Here is a 21,316-nt window from a genome sequence, read left to right on the forward strand (position 1 = left end):
TAAATATTTTCAAGTTTAGTGACAGGCACGATGCACCTCTGCAGTTAGAAACAATGCTTACTTGTCTTTCCAGTGCACATCCATCGTTTCACCTTCATCCCTATGTGAAGAGTTTGGAGTTCAGTGCTTCAACATTTTTTACAGGCTTTCATATCTGCCAAAATAACTGCCCTGGAAAGTCTAACAACATGCCAACTACAGAGTTTCCAAGGCTGTTTCCTTGGAAGCTATGAGAAAAATATATGTGTCTATCACTACTGCAGTAACTGACTCAGCAATCTACACTCTCAGTAAATTGAAGCTGTGTTTCCACATAACTGGGCAGCCAGACCAGGCAAACAAGAACCAATAAGTTTCACAGTAGGTCTGAATTTATGTCCAAGCTCTTGGTAAATGCACTGAGTTCACACCCACAGATTACCAAGTGTGATCTTCAATTCTTGCTTGAGAAATCATCCACACAGGCAAGGTAGGATCAAAACTCATGTTCCTATGCTTGATACTTTCAGAAAGGACAGACAACTGGGGGCCAATAACAGAAATTTATCTAAGCAGCTATTATACCAACCTCTTCTGAAGTCTGACTATGGTCACTGCCTCTAACAGATGCTGCTCTTCTTCTAGCACCATGGAGACTCCCTTCTCAACTGTGCTTTGACAGTGGTAATGTGATCCCTCTTTGGTTTCCATCACTCTTCTAGAATCTCTTTTCCTTGTTTATGCCATTGCAAGTTCTCCCAAATGCTGGTGTTCCTCACAGATCTCGTTTTCCCTTTACTACCTCAGATGATCTCATCTAACCCATCAAGTTAACAGCACAAACCTCTCTCAAACTCTAGCTCCACATATACAACTGTGAAGGTGTTAATTTCACTTGGAAATCTGTAACCACCTTAAACCTCGGCCAAAACTGAACCTACCTCTCCCCACCAAACCCTCCCAATCCATATCCTGATTATCACTCTTAGCTTTCAACTTGTCTGCTGAAAGGCAAAGAGAAACTCCTGCTTACCCCCCAACTCTTTGCCACAATGCACCTCTGCAGTTAGAAACAATGCTTACTTGTCTTTCCAGTGCACATCCATCGTTTCACCTTCATCCCTATGTGAAGAGTTTGGAGTTCAGTGCTTCAACATTTTTTACAGGCTGCTCGTAAAAACTCCAAAGTCTCTTCTTTTAAACCCTATTTTGAGCTGGAGAGATGGCTCAGTGGTTAAGAGCACTGGCTGCTCTTCTAGAGAACCCAGGTTCAATTTACAGCATCCACATGGCATCTTACAACTGTCTTCCAGAGGATCTGGTACCCTCACCGAAATACATGCAGGCAAAACATTAATGCACATAAAAATAAGTACCAGCAGTCTCATTAATCTGGACCCCCGAGATTTTGCAAACACTGGACCACCAAACCCAACATACACCAGTTGATATGAGGCCCCCAACACACATACAGTAGAGGACTGCTGAGCCTGTGCTCATTCAGAGACAATGCCCCAGGGAGTTTAGAGGTCAGGTGGGGTAGGTGGTGGTGGGGAGGAGGTAAGGGATATGGAATAGTCAGGGTGGATGGGGGAATAAAATATGTAGTGTAAACAATAAATTTTTAAAAAAACTTTTAAAAAAAGTACATCTTAAAAAGAAAGAAAAAAAAACCCTTGGTTTTGGGGTTTTGGTTTTTGGGTTTTGGTTTTCAAGACAGTGTTTCTCTGTGTATCCCTGGCTGTCCTGGAACTCATTCTGTAGACCAGGCTGGCCTCCAACTCAGAAATCCGCCTGCCTCTGCCTCCCAAGTGCTGGGATTAAAGGTGTGCACCACCACTGCCTGGCAGAAACCTTGTTTTATTGGGTTTTCACAATGCGATGCAACACTAAACCGAGGGTCTGACCCACTCCAATGGCACTATTCTTAGAGAAACACCTCGATTGTCAAACTTGGGGGGCTGGGTTACTACTATTATTGTTATTGTCGTTACCGTTGTTATTACTACTAATGTGAAACGTATCTGTAATTTTCCTTCCCAGTAACAACAACATTTAAAGCAGCCAACCAGTGCTCTTATCCTGTTCTCCCTTTCGGTCTCCGCCAAGCACAACCTGCTAATCCAAGTAGTGTTAAGGCTCACATGGAAATGGGACCTGTATTAATGAAGTTAACAGGACCAGAGAACTAAAACTATCCAAAATTTTCACCGTGCTTACATCAAGGTACTTATCAGGCAAATAAGGAGAAGGAAGATGACTAGAAGAGTCTTAATTTCAAGGAAACTGATAATGTCAAAAGTCAGATCAGGGGTGAAGAGATGACTCAGCAATTAAGAGCACTTGCCATTCTTGTAGTTAACCCACATTCAATTCAATTCCTAGCATACATGTACATACACATAAATTAAAGAATGGAAGGAAGGGAGGGAGAGAGGGAGGGAAGGAGGGAGGAGGGGAGAGAGAGAGAGAGAGAGAGAGAGAGAGAGAGAGAGAGAGAGAGAGAGAGAGAGAGAACAGAAGTTAATAGCTGCATACACCTTTAATCCCAGCATTCAGGAAGCAGAAGCAACCAGATCTCTTAAGTTCACAGCCAGCCAAGGTTACAGAGGTGAAACCCTGTCTCAACAAAAGAAAGATAATGAGGAGGAGGTGAAGATGAAGATGAGGATGAAGATGATTGGGCCTGGAAGGAGGAAATTTGGGCTGGAGAGAGCTCAGTAATTAAGAGTACTTGCTGTTCTTGCAGAAGTCCAGAGTTTAGTTCCCTAACCCTATGGGGAACAGCTCACAACCATCTTGTATATCCACCTCCAGAAAATCCAATGCCAGGCACCAGGCAGACATGTGGTACTCACATATTTACAGTAAATAAAATGTAAAATCTTTAGAAAAGGGAAAAGATGGATCACTGCTTTTGAGAGAGAATGAAAATAATTATACCCCAACCATTCTACTCATGAAGAGTACAGTGTGACACCACTCCATAAATAATAAAAGAACAAATCTATGGGGTGGGGTAAAATGTATACCCGACTGCTAATCATAATGTGAGTCCCTAAATTTTAATAGGTTTCCAGTGGAGATATGATCATTTTAGCCCATAAAGATGATCTAAATGAAACCACAGTGGCGCTTCACTCTTGTGCTGTGGTTCTTTCTTTTAAATTTAATTAATATTAAAATATTCAGAAAAAAATTGCAAGCTAGTGAAAACTACCGTTAAGAAGCCTGTATTTTAATCTTATTTCAGTCCCAAATCTAAGAAACTCCCTGAAAGGGTACAAACATTCAATATAACATTGTATCAGGTACATTTATCACTTAGAAAAAGCTATCAAGTATTTTATTATTTTATTCTACATTATATACAGGTCATAAAAGGCCACAGCAGTTTTTCGACATATAACCCTTTAAAAGTAGAGGGCACTGTGAAGGACAGACAAGTATCAAGATGAAGTCCAGTAATGAGGGCGTATACTCAGTGCAGTATTTCTGAGGAATAACAACGCAGATACCAAGCCGTCCACATTTAGTTTACAACTATTCTGTAGTTCTTTGTGACTCTAGTCATTTATGGCTCCACACAGGAGAGACCTTCCCTTTTCACCATCAGTCTCAGAAACATAAGCAATGGAGACACTTGCTATTATGCAAGTCCTTTCACTTGGAGCTCTCCTTTTCTGTGGGGTATGCTCAAGAGTATACTTTAGTAACTTCAAATTCTTAAGTGTGTAATACTGTACCCTCTTTGAATAGTAACTCAAAAGCATTGGTTTTCATTTTGAAAATACAATCTTTAAACCTATAACTGGTATCAGCAGATCAATATAAAAAAATACAGTACCAAGCTACACTGGTATATTTCCATATTAAGAACTTCAAAATATACTTATCAATGAGACCATAGTCCTTGCATTAATCTTCAGTCCACTATGAACAATTATCTGCTGCATGTAAACATGTCTAAATAACTATAGATAAAATACAATCATAAATTTCTGTAAAAGATAATAAAATATCTTCTTTAAAAAAACAAAACAATAATAAGCTATTACTGCATTGTTTCCAATTTTATGAAAATGGAACAACCATATGGTTGTTGCCAGTCCTGAGTTCATTTGTAAAAAAAATGGCCCTAGTTCCTGGATAAAGTCAGCAACCAATTCTTTCTCTTCAAAAGATGTCTTCTGGCACAATAAGTAAGATTTCTATCAGGTGGTATTCTGTCCATTGATAAAATTATAGACCAGAAACTGACCAGTGCCACAGTACTGTGTTGCAAACAGCTTTCCGTCAGGAGTGGGATCTGAGAAAGCGATTTCTTCTTTACTCAAATATGAGCCATAAATAAAGTTACTCCTGTTAAAAAAAAAAAAAAAAAAAAAAGAAGGGGTGGGGGAAAATAGGGAAGATTGAAAAATTAATCTTTGTTCATTGAAACTGAACCCATCAAATTCATTTAGACAAGAAAGACTTAAGCAATGCCATATTATTCTAAAAAATAAAATATGTATTCATCTAAAATATTAGTTTGAAATAGTAAGACTTTTACAAAAGCAACAACTATAAAACATTTGCCCAACACCTTGTCATAGTACTCAACAACTGAGAGATGAAGAACTTCTCACTCAATCTGGGTATAGCAGTAAAAGACCAGACTGTTTCTCAGAGGCCAGGAAGAAGGTAAATCTGTACTTGCCCTTTCAATAGCAGCACTGACAGTTCTAACCATGACAGGAAAAGAAAGAAGTGTCCTGACCGACTCACTCTCTGGCAGAAGAAGTCATCTAGTATATAGGAAATCCAAAGACTACCAAAAGACCTACTAAGATTTAGTAAATGATTTCAAAGGTTACAATCCAGATTGATATTCAGGGGTGAACTGTATTAGCTATCTGTGTGTGAACTATATACCTGAAATTAGCAATCCAAATGTGACCCTAGAAAACAACAATCCTGTAACACCAAGTTGAACACAATGTTTAGGATAATTACCAAAAGAGCTGTAAGCTACAAACTATAAAATATTGTTTGAATAAAAACCTAATAAAGGGAGATGCCCCATGTTTAAAAATCAGAAGACTCAATACAATTAAGACACTGTTACTGTACACACTGACCCATAGCTGTCTTCCTCAGAGGAACTGACAAGCTGATCTTCACAAAGAAATAAAAAGAACACTAAAGAATTGTTGTTTTTTTTTTTTTTAAAGAAAAAAAAAGAACAAAGCTGAAGGACTATTTCCAAATATGCCACATAAACTATAACTTTCCAGATGTGTAATGCTGATGTAAGCACAGATACAGAGTACAATGAAATAAACCACAAGTCCAGGTGGAAATCTTTGCAGGCATGCCCAGGCTAACAACTATTCAGAGGCTGAGTACCGTTCCTGTAAGGAATAGTGAGACAGCAGGACACCTGCATGCCAAAAGCTTATCTGTGTGGTTATCACTTCTCATACAATCATAAAACCAATAGAGCCAAAGCCTTGGTATAAAAACTAAACTATGAACTCTTAGAAGAGCACGCACACATCTTTGGGGACACGTATTAGATAATGGCTTTTAAAATATGACAACAAGATAGACAAACGAACAAGAAGATCTCATCAAAATAAGAAGTGAGCATACCCAGGCATGGTGTTATCATCCTAGCATCTGTAAAGTGAGGCAAAGGATCAAAAGTTTAAGACCATAGCTGAAGCCAAAGGCTTAGTTAGGCCTTTAATCCCAGCACTTGTAAGGCAGACAGATCTCTGTGAGTTCAAGGTCAACCTGATCTACATAGCAAGTTCCAGGCCAAAAAGGGATACTTAGTAAGACATAGTAAGACAAACAAACAAACAAAAGCCCTTTAAGGCCTGCCTGGACTTTATTGTGGTCCTTTACACATTATCAAGAAAATAAATAGACAAACACAAAATGGTAGAAAATATCTATAAATCAGATACTAAGCCGTCCATAATAATACATTGCAACTCAACAAAGAAATGTGAATAATCCAATTTAAAAGCTGACATAAGTTGGAATAGGTTCTTTTCTTTATGTGTATCTGTCAGAGAGAAAAAGACAGAGACAGAGAGACTTGAGAACACAGGGTGTGTATGTGTATGTGTGTGTACTCTTAACCTTTGAACCCTCATTCCAGCCCCAACCTTCAGTTTTACTGTTCTTATGACAGGGTCTCACACTGTGTAGCTATGGTTGAATTGAAACTTACTATGCAGAACAGGTTAGCCTTAAACTAACAGAAGATTCAGCTGCCTCTGTTTCCCAGATGCTGGTAGCAAAGGTATGTGCCACCATGCTCAGCTTCCCATCTAATTTTTTTGAGATAGAGTCTCTCACTAAACCTGGAGCCTGCTGTTTTGCCTAAAATGTAGCCAGGAGATCCTGGGATCAGTATGTCACTGGCCCCCAGCACTGAATTATAGGTACATGCCACCACATCCTGCTTTTACATAGGTGCTGGAAACCTGAACTTAGGTCCTCACGCTTATAGAGAAAGAACTTTACCTACTGAGACACATCCACTGCCTCTCAACAGGTTTTTGTTCTAAAAAAGATGAAGTGAAGGACTTGGAACTCTCATCTATTGCTGGTGTGACTGTAAAAATGGTGCAGGCACTGTAAAGAGAGTTTGGCAGGTCTTCAAAACATGAAACTTATTAGTACTACAAGGTCCTCAAAACTGTACACCTAAGTATACACCTCTCAAAATAATATATATTCATACAAACACTTGTGTATGTCAGAAATATTATTTATGATGGCCAATAACCAAAAACAAACCAAATGCACAGCTGATGAAAGAACAAATAATTGTACTCTACTATATGGTAATCATCAGAATGTTTTTAAAATGGGGTTGGGAAGATAGCTTAGTTGGTAATGTACAGGGACAAGGACCTGAGTTCAGTTACCAGAAGCCAGGTGTGGTGGCTCATGTTCTTCTGATCCTAGCACTCGTGGTGGAGACAGACAGGCAGATCCCTGACTTTCACTGGCTATTCAGCCTCGCCTTCTTGGTGAGTCCTAGGCCAGTGAGAGATTCTGTCTCAAAAAACCAAGATAGAGATAGCACCTGAGATTGTCCTCTGGAGAGGGTGGGGAGTAGAAATGCTCCAAAATTAGATGACATGGTAACTTATGTATGTTCTGAATATATTAAAGCCCTCTGAATGGCATATAGATGGTTTAAGGTTTAACTCTCAAGCCCGCTGGTGACACCTCCAGAGTGTGATACACTAGAAATGGAAGATCTGTGTACGGAGGACTATAAGTGAAAAGACAGGGTTTTTAACAGGGAGCTTATTCACGACCACTGGAAGAATTTTAATACTGCTGTTTCAAATTTTTTATGAACAAGAACAACCTACACAGCTTGCTGCAAGATTTAAAGGATGGACAATAAATACTCTCATTCCCTTAGGACTGTTTTTTACTTAATTAGCTTGTTTTCAGGCTTCGTAAAGAACAGCTCTGAGCTATTATCCATTAACATAATAAGGAGCTATATAGTCCTTGAATCCTTAGGCTTTCATCTGTAACAGTAATGGATTATTTCAACCATATTCCCATGGGAAACAGCTCATGTTCTATATATAAATAAACTGACCTAAAACAATTTTTAAGTACTACAGATTGAACCTGAGGCCTGACACTTGGTAGACAAGTGCTCTACTATCTAGCTATTGGCTCTGCCCCCAAAATCCCTTATAGATATTAATTTTAACCTTCTTCACTTTATCTTTTATCTTAGGGACTTTACTGGAAGAAAAAAGTCTGAATCCAAATAACAGAAAAATGAGACAGAAAAGAATATAAAAATACTTTAAAAAACTTTTAAAACATAATGTGTGTGTGAGAGACAGACAGGAACAGAGAGAGAATGTTCACGTGTGTATTTGGAGCTCATACAACTCTCTGGAGTTGGCTGTCCCATCCTACCTTTATGTGAGGATTAAACTCAGGTCAGCAGGCTTTTTCGGTCAGTACCTTACCTGCAGAGCCATGTCACTGGCCCAAAAATTCTAACAGAGACAATTTTCTCTGAAAGCTCATTTCCCAAACACTATGCACATTTCTCTGGTTCTGTTTAAAAACCTCCAATAGTGAACATGGGTTGAAATATGTCTGTTATATTGGACTAATTTTACAGTTATAAGTAAAATCAAAGAGGTTTAATAATGTCTAACCCATTGTCAAACTTTTTTACTCTTCAAATTAAAACAAAAAGGATGTATAGACCTAGTATACTTATACAAAATTTACAATTAATACAGATAAAAGTTAAACAGTTACAACTAACTATCAATCTTTATATTGAAATGCTAAACTACTGCAAATGACTTGAAGAATTACATAAGCTACCTTAGGCATTCAATCATGCGAGAAGCTATCTTCTTCCGCCGCATCATGCTGAACACCCATATCCGACTGATCCCACATATTGCAGGCTCTGGCAATGTTGAGCAGCACCAGGCTTTTTGCCTTTCAAATCGGACTTTTTCTTCTTCTGACCTGATAACTGGAAGTTTCTCTTCTATAACTCGATAGCCCTATAAATGTCAAAAATGGGAAGAGATAAAGGTGGCAGTTGTCTAGTGTAAATCTTGCTGATGCATAAACTATGTCTGACTGCTTAAAAAACTACCAGACTGGGGCTGGACAGATGGCTCAGTGGTTAAGAGCACTGACTGCTCTTCCAGAGATCCTGAGTTCAATTCCCAGAAACCAGAGTTGCTGACCACAACAACCATCTGATGGTGACTCACAACCATCTGTAATGGGATCCAGTGCCGCCTTCTGCTGTGTCTGAAGACAGTGTCAGTATATTTACATAAAATAAATAAATCTTTAAAAACAAACAAACAAACAAACTACCAGACCACCTACTGATCTGGGTCTATTTCCATTCTGACTTATCTAGTAATTTGACCATATAATTAAGCACATTGAACAAGGAAAAATTTTGCCATTAAAGGAGAAGGCAACAGGAATGGATGGTGTCTTCCTCTACCATCGGGATTCTAGGTTGAAAAAGTCCATGTTCAGAGCTTAGCAGTCATAGTGACTGTTCCTACTGTTCATGAGCTCACCATGACAGAAAAACTCAGAGTGTGGAGAAAAGGAAAATTGAGAAAGCCCTTTCTTCGATATTCTGGTCTCAATAAAACCACTGTAAACATTCTTGTGCCAATAGAGTTGTCAAAAAGAGCATGGCTAGTTTTCCAAGAGGACAAAGCACGAAATTTAAATTAGAAAACAAAAATTAAGAGTGACACATGTAGAGGGTGAGAAATAGGTCAGCAGTTAAAAGCATTGGCTGCTTGCTGGGCAGTAGTAGCGCACGCCTTTAGTCCCAACACTTGGGAGGCAGAGGCAGGCAGATTTCTCAGTTCGAGTCCAGCCTGGTCTACAGAGTGAGTTCCAGGACAGCCAGGGCTACACAGAGAAACCCTGTCTCCCCACCCCACCCCCCAAAAAAAGCATTGGCTGCTTTTTTTTTTTTTTTTTTCCACCAGAAAAGGGCATCAGATCTCATTACAGATGGCTGTGTGTGAGCCACCAGGTGGTTGCTGGGAATTGAACTGAGGACCCCGGGAAGAGCAGTCAGTGCTCTTAAGCTATCTCTCCAGCCTCCACTGGCTGCTCTTTCAGAGAACCCAGCACCCACATGGCAGCTCACACCTATCTGTGACTTCAATTCCAAGGGATTTATGCCCTCTTCTGGCCTAGAGGAGCACCAGGCATGCACATGACATACAGGCATACATGAAAGAAAACATAGTTTTTAAAATTACTGTGATAAAGTACACAATTGTGTAGATACTTATGAACATGGTAAAGATATCAATGCACCACTGAGTATGAACAAAGTACAACTGAATACATGAGCAAGAACTTGGCTGAAATAAAACAGATTTCAGGTCTGGCTCAAGTGAAACTGATTAAAGGTCCAGAAACTTCTGTTCTCTGAGGTTGGTCTTCAGCACTATGTAAAACTAACTATGTGAACACATCACTAGCTGCAATTTGCTTTTTATGTAATTTGCCTCCTAAACACAAACCAACTGCTCACTTAAGAGCTTAACTAAAAAATTATTCAGGGGTGACAAACTTTCTACAGAGACACAGACAGTAACTATCCATGCACCTCAACAGCTGTTCTGTCTGCCTTTATAGTATGAAAGCAGCTATGTAAAAGTATGAAAACAAGTGGGTGTGCCAGGATTAAACTATATTTAGGAAACTGTATTTAAAAAGCAGCCACACATGTGTGATGGTTTGAGTAAGTTTGGCCCAGGGAGTAGCATTATTAGGAGGTGTGGCCTTGTTGGAGAAGTGTGTTGGTGTAGGGGTAGGCTTTGGGACCTTCCTCCTAGCCACATGGGAGCCAGTCTTCTCCTGTTTGTCTTTGGAAAAAGATATAGAACTCTCAGTTCCTCCTGCCCTACACCTGCCTGGAAGCTGCCATGCTCCTGCCTTGATGATAATGGACTGAACCTTTGAACCTATAAGCCAGCCCCAATTAAATGTTGTCCTTATAAGAGTTGCCTTGGTCATGGTATCTCTTTACAGCAATGGAAACCCTAACTAAGACAGCATGGTAATACATGCTTTTAATCTCAGCACTAGGGAGGCGAAGACAGGAGGATCTCTATGAATCTAAGGCCAGCCTGGTCTACATGGTGAGTTCTGGAACAGCTAAGGCTACATACATATTGAGACCCTATCTCAAAAAAAAAAAAAAAAGAGAGTGGAAGGGAAAAAGAAGGGGGAAAAAAAGGAAGGAAGGAAGGAAGGATGGATGGATGGATGGACGGACTAATTCCCACCTTCGTGTGGTGGTATACTCCTATAACTCCTGTACTCAGGAGAATTCCAAGTTTGAGGAAAGCCTGAGCTACATAGTGAATTATAAACCAAGCTGTATTACATAGTGAGATTGTGTCTCAAAAAACAAAAACAAAACAGAAAAATTAATTCCTACACAAGATACAATTCTACTATAGTGCAGTATTATATATAATTCTTAAATTTATACCCTTATCTAAAATGTAGATAAATTTATTAGGATATTATTTAAGATCACATAGTAACAATAAGTTAATTTAGATATCAAACTATGTATGAACACTCTTTAGAAGTCACTTACCCACTGAATATGTTCTGCAATTAGGCAACCAACTACTTTTTTGTCATTAGAAATAAAGAGAAGTGTCTTAGTTCTGGAATAGCACATCAATGGAGCCTGTTGGAAACCCAGATCATTGTCAACCATCTCTCTAATTTCATCAACCTGCCAAGTAAAGAAAAATACTTTGTTTAAACAGTTGTATAAAAAATTGTATATAGGTAAAAACTACTCAATAATATATAATATATACTCTCTAAAGAGCTTTTTGTTTGAGGTGTATTTTAGTTTTTGAGACAGAATCTTGTTATCTTGTTATGTACCTCCTTGCTGGCCTGGTGTTCAATATGTAGCCTAGGCTGGCCTTGAACTAGAGGCAATTCTTCTGCCTTAAGTCCCTAAGTTAAATCACAGGTGTGCACCACCATGCCCAGCTTGAAGGACTATTTTAGGTATATGTACTGATTTTTAACACTAGAAGTAACTTGGCAAAAAAAAGGGGGGGGGAGGATAGAGGGTTCTGTCAAACCTAGCAATCTAGGAAACAGTATGGGTATAGGTGAGAGCATTAGCACTAAGCAGGTAAGAACATTAAGACTCCCTTAGTAGGAACACCAAGTGTCTACAATGGTCAGAACATACTGGGATCTTAGCTAGCAAGCCACTTTTCTTTCCAAGCCATAGTTAGAACTTTCAACAGTAAAATTAATGGAACACAGGAAAGAAATTCATGTTTCCTATCTAGCAAGCATCTGAAAGTGACAGAAATCAAGAACTGAACCCATTTTAATCCAATATCTCTTTGAATATTATAGTTCTTCATTTTGTATGTGGAAGCGACAAATTCAAATGTGACATACTCTTTTTTTTTTAAATAATTAGACAATTTGACTTTACTTCAAAGCAGTACAGGTTAACACATAGATGCAAAAATCAATCTCTGCTTTAAAATAGTGAGACAGTAAGATAAGCTACAGTTTGATGAATTACAACATAGGAAAGCAATCAAGAATGTTGATCGCCCTCTTGCTTTTCTGTTTTTACTGCTCTGAATTAGTCAGAAGATTATCTCATTTCTACCTTACTTTTTGAATAATTTTAGATATTGCAAATCAGAGATGTGACATACTCTTATGTCAAACATTAAACATCTAGAAAACCATGGGGAACAGAGGTTTGAACCTTCAACATTAACATAGCATCAAACTGCTTCTTCCAAGCTCAAGCTCTTGTAGGCACTAAAAAAAAAATCACAACTCTATAGGGGCCTGCACACTAATTCTCCAGTTAAAAGAACATAAATTGCCAGGATGGCAGCACATCCCTTTAATCCCAGTATCTGTAAGGCAGAGGTAGGCAGATTTCTATTAGTCTGAGGCCAGCCTGGTCTAAACAGCAAGTTCTAGGCCAACCAGGCTACACAGTAACACCCTAACTTGAGGGGGAAGGGGACAGAATGGGGACACACAAGTTGCAAATGTTCCATCTAATGACCATTCCCATCACTAAACCTAAAATACAAATAACCTCTGGGTTGTCCCATACTCTTGTTTCTGTTGCACACACAACAAAGTGCATCCATTAACCACTAATGAAACTACACCCACTCATAACCTCTGACCTCTTATAAGATATCCTTGATTGGTTCTTAGAAATGGATTGCTCACAACTCCTTCTATTTTAATTTTAAGCCTATTATGGGTTACTGACTAGCAATACAATCAATTGTAGGCTTTCCCGAAGAAGCTTAAAGAAATTAATAGTTATTGAGACAATTTGTATATATTTGTAATATATTTCTTATATCAATTAAGATGTTAGCTATATTTTCAAATGATAGGTGTTTTCTTAGTCTCCTTTTCAGGTGACGTAGTCCTAAATTTAAACTTTTTTATTTCCCTTGTGGTTCTGGACATTTTAGACACACTAGAGTGTAACTAGATTTTTAGATAAATAACTACACTCATACCCACATTAAGAATCTTTCATGAAAAAACAATCTAAAAGACAATTAAGACATAGTAAGTATATTATTTGTAAATGTAATTTATGGTTTTTTTTTTCTTTTTTCATTAGTGGTGATTAAACTCAAGAGGCTTGCACACTAGTTTATGCCATGGTCCTTTTCAAAATATTCTGTAAGACAAAACAGTGCCACACTGCATTATTCTAATTCATTTCTCAATAAAGTAAATTCTATCAACTACTAAAGACGTAATTATGCCTTCCATGTAATCACTCACATTGTTCACAGGAAATATTTCAAACTACTTCATATATTTTATATGTAGTAAGGTTTGGCATAATTTTTCAATTCATTTCAGATTAATTGTATTCATTTTTTCTTTGGGTAGATGACCTTCTTTAATTCAGAATTGGCATTTAATGTGCAAAACCTGCAATGTATTATCCTCTTAAAAATAGTCCAAGTTTTCTGTATGAAATTTTACTAAAAAGTTACCTTTTTCAGGGCATACTTTGGGTCTTCAGGAAGAACCATTATTATTCTACCATCAGGATATTCAGCAAGAATTCTTTCTTTTTTCCAGCCCTAAATATAAAAGAATGGATTTTATGTATGATACTTTGTTCATCCATGTACAAGACAAAAATTACATCCACTTGTCTAAAAGTTGCAAACATGAAAAATATAGGTTCATTAATACTTATCTAACAAGGCATTATAAGTATGTTTTGTTAAATTTATAACAGATTGAACAAGCTAACTTCTAGTTCTCGTTCATAATATGCCATACCACAAAATTTCTAATTTATCATTTCCCATCCTAGCAAATTTTGAAAATCACGCACAAAAAAAAAAAAACCCAAAAAACCCAAAAAACCCAAAAAACCCAAAAAACCAAGCCCCTTAAAGTCAGTGATTCCCAGAAGTGAAAGGATAACTCTCCCAGATTCTGGATAAAAGAATTTAGCTCTCAGATTTTGTTGGAACATGGTTACCTCCACAAATAAACACTTGTATATTTATGTCTGGTATGCCAAAGACCTCCAGGAGGTTTCAGGTGAACTGATTTGCATGCAGTAGCCCACTATGAAAGGAACAGCTTTTACTCTTATGGTTCACAACTGTCAAAGCCACAAGAAGGAGACTATAAAAAATATAACTACCTTCTAAGAATCTACTAGGGAAGAGGCTACGTTGTGTGTATCTGAAGTTAGACATACTCAAAAAAAGAGAGGTAATAAACTCTTCTTCAGATCCACACTCGTGGTGATTAATGAGCAGAACCTGCATGAAAAACAAAACAAAACAAAACAAAAACCACTTAAATCTAGTAAGATGGGACTGCACCAGAGCTTAAAACTAGGAACTCTGAAGTTCGAAATGATTACAGAAGGAGTGAGCTATAACTAGTTGTTCCATTAGTCTTACCCAAGCAATGCTATGGAAAGAGGCCTTTTAAAAAGCAATTTGCAATTCTATTTAGGGAAAAATTCTTTTCTAGCATCACCTCTAAAAATATAAAAGCTCAATAAAGAAAAGATCAGCTAATTTTTTGATATACTATGGCAAGACTGAAAACATAGAAACTGGTTTTCTAGGTTATCTTTTTGTTTTGTTTTTGTTTTTTGTTTTTGATGGAATAGGAGCAGGATCTTAGAGACAAAAATTTCTAATAACAAAGGTCAGCATACATAAGACCATAGAACTAAATATTGAAAATTCAAAATCTGCTTAAAAAATATGTATTCAAGGACAAGTAAAACTGAAGTGACTAAAATGAACTAGGGATGGGAAAATTATCTCAAGCTTAAGAAGTCAGGCTGGAGAGCTGGCTCAGCACTTGAGAGTACTTGGTACTCTTGCAGAGGACCCAGGTTCGATTCCCAGAACCCACATGGTAACTGAGAACAATTTGTAACCTCAGTTCCTGGAGACCTAACAGGCAGGTACATGATACACATACACACATACAAACAAAACATTAATACACATAAAGTAAAATAAATAATCTAAACTGTTTAAAGAAATCAGAATAATAAAAAGCTCAATCAGAATCACACACATATTTAAATATAACTAAACAATTTTTAAAGGCATAAAAGATAACACTTCTTTTAAAAAGGAATTTACATTAACATTACTTCTTGGAAAACTTTTGAAACCAATTCAATGTCTATGATGTGAAAGGGAAGTTACTGTTTTTGTTTTTTAAATCAAACCATAGAGTATAGGAGGAAGAAATCAAACCATAAGTTCAATAAAGAACTGCAGATTTAAGTAATTTCAAACTATACATACTTTCTGGACTGAATTACCTCAAGATAGTTAAATAGATTATTCTTCCTATTAAATGACTTTAAAAATAGTAAAACTGTATAATTATATTACATACCACAGACATATTATCTTGCTTTAATGACATTTTAGTACAAATTTTTCTTGTGAAATAATTAGAAATGTACACGTTTGTCTATGAAAACCATCACAATTAGATAATTTTTATTTTAAATATAATTGTTTTGTCATGTACCAAAATAAGCCTTTGTATGTAACTAGAAACTGTGAAAAACAGAATTACTATTATTTAGACTTCATTGATCCTAAGGGTATAACTCAGTGGAAACTTCCATAGTAAAAGCTTACATTTTTGTTTTAAATATTTATATTTATTTCATGTGTATAAGTGTTCTTTGTTCATACCATGTGAGTGCCTGAGGCCCTAAGAGGTCAGAAGAGTGTGTTATGTTCCCTGGAAAGGTAGTTAGTGGATGTTATGAGCTACCATGTGGGTTCCTCTGAAAGAACAAGTGTTCCTAACCATTAAGCAATCTCTCCAGCCCCAAGTCTGGACTCTTGGAAACTAACAAATGTAGTAGTTTGTTAGCTTTGGGGGAACTACAACTCTGGATCTGTTTCTTATTCTAAACAATCTAGAAAACGGCTGTCACCAGACAGACAGTAGCACAGAACAGCCACTAGGTAACTCAGGAGCATCCATTCTCTTCTTACGAGTACAAAGAAAACCGAGGCACTACTCAACTAATCAACCAAATGCTCCCAAAGTACAACAATAACTACAACCACGCACAAAGATAAAACAATCATGCTAACTCAAAACACATATGTAACTCAAGTGCACTGAATACTCTGCCAGTATCGCTAATAACGTGACTCTTAGAGATTTTTCATTTTTTGTTGTTTTGGTTTGTTGAGACCGGGTTTCTCTGTGTAGCCCTGGCTGTCCTGGCACTCACTTTGTAGACCAGGCTGGCCTCGAACTCAGAAATCCGCCTGCCTCTGCCTCCCGAGCGCTGGGATTAAAGGCGTGCGCCACCACGCCCGGCTAGAGAATTTTTAAGAGTCAAAATTTGTCTACTGGTTGAAAATGAAACAGAGATGAAGGACATATATTTAACCACACCATGTTTGCAAATACATAGCTGTAATCATATTAGATATAACCCTCTGCTACCAGGAAGTATTTTCCAAAACCTACATCTCCATAATCTAGCCATTTGGATGCTATACAACATTTTATATTTACTTTTTGTTTTTGTTTTGAAACAATGTCTTGCTATGTAAACCAAGCTGGTCTCAAACTCATAGATCTGACTGTCTCTGGCTCCCAAGTGTTAGCATTAAAAGCTTACGCTAACATATCAGCCACATTTCATATTTCTCATGAAACCCCCATGTATCTATGCTAAGGTTTAAAAGTAGAGCTGATAACATGCTAAGTAAATGTTTCACTATGGAACTTCACCCCTAGTTTAGACGTTGTTGTTGTTTTGCTTTTTGGGACAGGGTTTCATTATGTAGCTCTTGACTGTCCTAGAACTCACTCAGCTGCCACAGAGATCCGCCTGCCTCTGCCTCCTAAGTGGTAGATTAAAGGTGTATGCCACCAGCTCCCAGCTTAGTGTGGATTTCTAACAGCAACTAACAACTAATGATTACATTTTTCCTTATCCTAATTGCTTAAATATCTAGAAAGCAGAAGTTAGTGTTTTTAAAAATCTGATTTAAAAAAACCAAAACACTGAGTGGTAGATACCCCAATACAACTATAAAAATTCATTAATGCCAGGCATTAAAGGCATTAACCAACTTTAATCGTAGCACTAGGGAGGCAGAGGAAAGCAGATCTCTGAGTGAGGCCTGCCTAGTCTACGTAATGAGTTCCATGCCAGCCAGGGCTTCACAGAAACCCTGTATCAAAAAACTAAAACCAAAAGCAAAACAAAAACCCTAAATGAACATGAGAATTAAACAATTTAAATTGAATGTGAAGGACTTGTATCAGGCTCCTTCTATGGTTTGTTATCTAACAGCACCACTTTGTTTTCTAGATGTAAGAATATAAGATGTTGCCGGGCGTGGTGGCGCACGCCTTTAATCCCAGCACTTGGGAGGCAGAGGCAGGCGGATTTCTGAGTTCGAGGCCAGCCTGGTCTACAAAGTGAGTGCCAGGACAGCCAGGGCTACACAGAGAAACCCTGTCTCTAAAAACCAAAAAAAAAAAAAAAAAAAGAATATAAGATGTTAAGAATATTAACACTCAAATTAGAAAAGCCTAAATTGCAAAGAATAAATCACCAAGTTATAGCCTATATCTACACACGTTATATTTATTTAGTGAAGCTGTAGAAAGGAGTGTATGTTGAAATACATATGAAATAAGAAATACAAAGGATAAGCCAAGTAGGGAACCAGAGAAGAAGAGCTCCCCTAGCCTGGGTAGGAGTAACACTGGGTAAATGATCAACCATTCAACCATAAAGCAATGAACAGAAACCATTCAACTACAGCCAAGTACATGAATCTAGATGAGCTATCAAGACCTTTAAGTGACCCAGTATCTAGTACCTGATGAAATGAAGCTCAGTTCAGATATCCTGGAAGTCAGTGTACAGTACAGAAGGTAATGTGAAGAATAAAAGATTCCATTTCAGTTACAGGTAAATAGCAATTATATTTCTAAAGTGGCTCAAAATTGCTAACACATTTGCTCTTTTCAGAAGCAAATATTGAACAAACCTATTATGCTTAGATGCACTGATGAGAAAATTTATCTTGTACCAAAATACATTTTACACTAAACCATATTTACTTTGACATTTTTAAAAGTGTGCTAGAATTGTTTTTTGACTTCATAAAGACTAGTTTTATTAACAGCAGAGTCCCCAAATCAACTATTTAATAAAGTATATACTATCAATCTCCAAATATAAGCTGTACTAAGCCACAAGAATATTTAATATAGATTCATTCCATAGTAATTATGTCAAAAGAAAATTTTAAGAACTACAAACAAACTAAAAACCTAAATTTAAAATTGAACAGTATCAACCTGGGGGGATAAATTCCTTGGTTTTTATATTTGGTTTTGTTTTAAAGGAAACCACTACCTATGCATGCTTTTGTATATATTATTAATCTCTAAAAACAAAAGGATTTCAGTGACTTAAATTTGGCAATTTAGTTCATTAAGAACATGACCTAAGAGCTGGAGAGATGGCTCCAAGAAGAACACTGGCTACGCTTGCAGAGGACTCAGGTTCAGTTCCCAGCACCCACACAGCTGCCCATCAATATCCAGGGGATCTGACACTCTCTTCTGACCACCATCAACACCATGCACACACAGAGCACAAATACACATGTGGGAACAACATCCATACACATAATGGAAACAGAAAAGAATGAAGGAACCTGACCTAACCTCCAGCCATATGTGCTTTAGTTCACAAAGCCTACTCACCACATACTTCACAGCACTTATAAACTGGTTGTGGAAAAGCAGGTGCTGGGTTTCGTCTTCTGGGTTTGAAGCTGTATAGAGCATTCCACAGATATTACAGGACACTGCTCCAAATCGTTTGTGTCCTGCATCCTATTTATAAAACACAAACAAAAGGTTTTCTTCCTCACCAAAGAAATATAGCCTTCAAAACTATGACCATAAAGTGAGAACTACTTAATTTATGAGCAACATTTAAATTTATGAAACAAATTAAGAGAGCAAAGTCTAAAATCTAAACGCAATAAAGCTGTGCTCTGTCCTCCACATGGACACAGTGGTATGTGTGCACATGTGTTCTCAATCTCTCTCTCTCTCTCTCTCTCTCTCTCTCTCTCTCTCTCTCTCTCTCTCTCTGCGTGTATGTGCATGTGTGTGTGTGTTTGCATTTGTGTGTGTCTGTCTTTCTGTCTGATTGTCTTGTCTGACTGTCTATGTCTGTCTCTCTCTAATAATAAATTAAAATTTATCTTAAAAAACTAGTACACAAGCATGAGTCTCAAATTCCAGTCAAACTGAATTGATTAGTTCCATGTTCAATGACAGACCCTGTCTCCAAAAATAAGATGGAGTGTGACTAAAGACACCTTTGTTTACTCTGTCCCTCATACACAGGAGCTCATACATTCAATGCACAAATTTTCAATTGTAATAACCCATTGACTCATTCAAGAGCATAGTACTTTTTAAAGAACTGAGAAAATGTCCATCAATATAAACTTTGTCCAAAGGTTCCAAAAAAACAAATAATCTATGCAGGAGAGCTAATATACTTCATACTTAAAATAGTTACAAACTAGAGAAAATAATGTGTTGCAGGACTCACATGGAGGAGGGAGCGAACCTATCCACCAGATGTCTCTGACCTCCACTGAGGCACCATGGCACAGGTGTGGACATGCTTGCACACGCACACATACACACAATTTTAACGGCATAAATAAACTTATTTTCTCTGTTCTGCAATGGTAAAACTTGAACTAAAGCAGCTACTAAAAGTTTCAGAATAGAATCTTAGCTACATCACTATTGTGTTATATACAACTAGGATTAAACAATAAACAGAAATCAACAGCAAATACAAGATAGCATGAAACTAAAGAGAAGTTCATTCTAAAGGATTCAAACTACCAACAGAACATTACCTAGAACTTATCTCAAGTGGTATTTTTCTTTTTGAAACAGGTTCTCACTATAAATCCCTGGCTGGCTAACCTAGAAACTCAATGCATAGCCCCCTAGCCGGCCTGAACTGATTAAGTAGGCCTGACCAGCCTTAAAGTCTCAGAAATCTGCCTACCTCCTCTTCCTGAGTGCTGTGATTCAGGTGTGTGCCACCATGCCTGACATTTTTAAAATTTATCTACTGTCTAACAAAACTCTAAGCCAAATGTAAGCAAATATACATAAAAATAATTTTCTTACGCATATTTAAATATAGTTTGGTAGTATCTTTTTATATTTACACTGCTTATAAGCAATCTCTTAAATTCTTTTCATTGCAGAACATCTTGCCACTTTCCCACCCCTGTAAATCTCCTACAGTCACCATTCTGCTTTCTTTGCCCTTCACTTAAGTAAATCCATGCATGGCCTTTTGTCGTTTTGTGAGCGACTTATTTCATTCAACATATTGTTCCCAACATATTATCCACGCTGCACCGAGAGTAAGGACTTTTCTTTGTAAGGCTGAGAACTAACCATTGTGATTATATACTCATCTATCAATGGATAGCCAACTTGCTTCTATCCATTGGTAGTATAATAGACATGACACACAAACACTGTCATTTGTACTAACTTCCATGTCATTTTAATATTTAAATAAAACTTCTTGGAAAAGGCAGTGATCAAGCAACTCATCTAAAAAATATGTAAAAAAATAATATAATTTGTTATGATTAAAACTAGAGACAAGGAAACTAAAATATTATTTAAAGAAGAAAAGACTATAATAATACCAGGAATATTTTCTATAATGAAAATTTATGATGACCAAAAACCAATTTTTTTAAATATATATATATATATATATACACACACACATTGGTGTCTGCATGTGTATCTGTGTGGGGGTGTTGCATCTTGGAGTTAACAGTTGTAAGCTGCCATGTGGGTGCTGGGAACTGAAACCGGATCCTCTGAAAGAGCCAGTCAGAGCTCTTAACCGCTAAGCCATCTCTCCAGTCCCCTTAATTTGTATTTTAAGAACTTGAAGTAAACAATTCATTTACAACAATACTTTAACAACAGGTAAATTGTATACTTACTATGACCAGCTGTTTTTCATCCACTTTCTCTGAGTCTTTCAGTTTCAAGGACTTTGGAATTGTTATCTCCAAATGAGAATCATGCTTCAGCTGAGAATGATTTGGTGGTACATCCCTTTTAAAACAAAGAAAGGAAGGAAGGGAAAAGAGAAAAA

General features: G+C 37.3%; 1 protein-coding gene across 2 annotated transcripts in view; it reads right to left on the reverse strand.

The window, feature by feature from the left end:
• Positions 1 to 3,196: 3,196 nt before the first annotated feature.
• The window catches only part of Esco1 (establishment of sister chromatid cohesion N-acetyltransferase 1), a 43,282-nt gene continuing 25,162 nt past the window's right edge, over positions 3,197 to 21,316 (reverse strand). Inside the window, exons 6-11 of one of the 2 annotated variants that reach the window (XM_021150797.3) lie at positions 21,162 to 21,276; positions 18,853 to 18,984; positions 13,587 to 13,676; positions 11,147 to 11,290; positions 8,359 to 8,546; positions 3,197 to 4,341 (exon numbers count right to left, since the gene is read on the reverse strand). In XM_021150797.3, coding sequence (XP_021006456.1) covers positions 4,194 to 4,341; positions 8,359 to 8,546; positions 11,147 to 11,290; positions 13,587 to 13,676; positions 18,853 to 18,984; positions 21,162 to 21,276 — 817 coding nt within the window. In that variant the 3' untranslated portion in view covers positions 3,197 to 4,193. Of the gene's footprint in view, positions 4,342 to 8,358; positions 8,547 to 11,146; positions 11,291 to 13,586; positions 13,677 to 14,254; positions 14,376 to 18,852; positions 18,985 to 21,161; positions 21,277 to 21,316 lie in introns of those variants that run through there. The other variant, XR_015046103.1, reaches the window with a different exon arrangement.

This window comes from Mus caroli, unplaced genomic scaffold (genome assembly GCF_978045245.1).
Source record: "Mus caroli unplaced genomic scaffold, Mus_caroli_1 scaffold_19, whole genome shotgun sequence".
Lineage (NCBI taxonomy): Eukaryota > Metazoa > Chordata > Mammalia > Rodentia > Muridae > Mus > Mus caroli.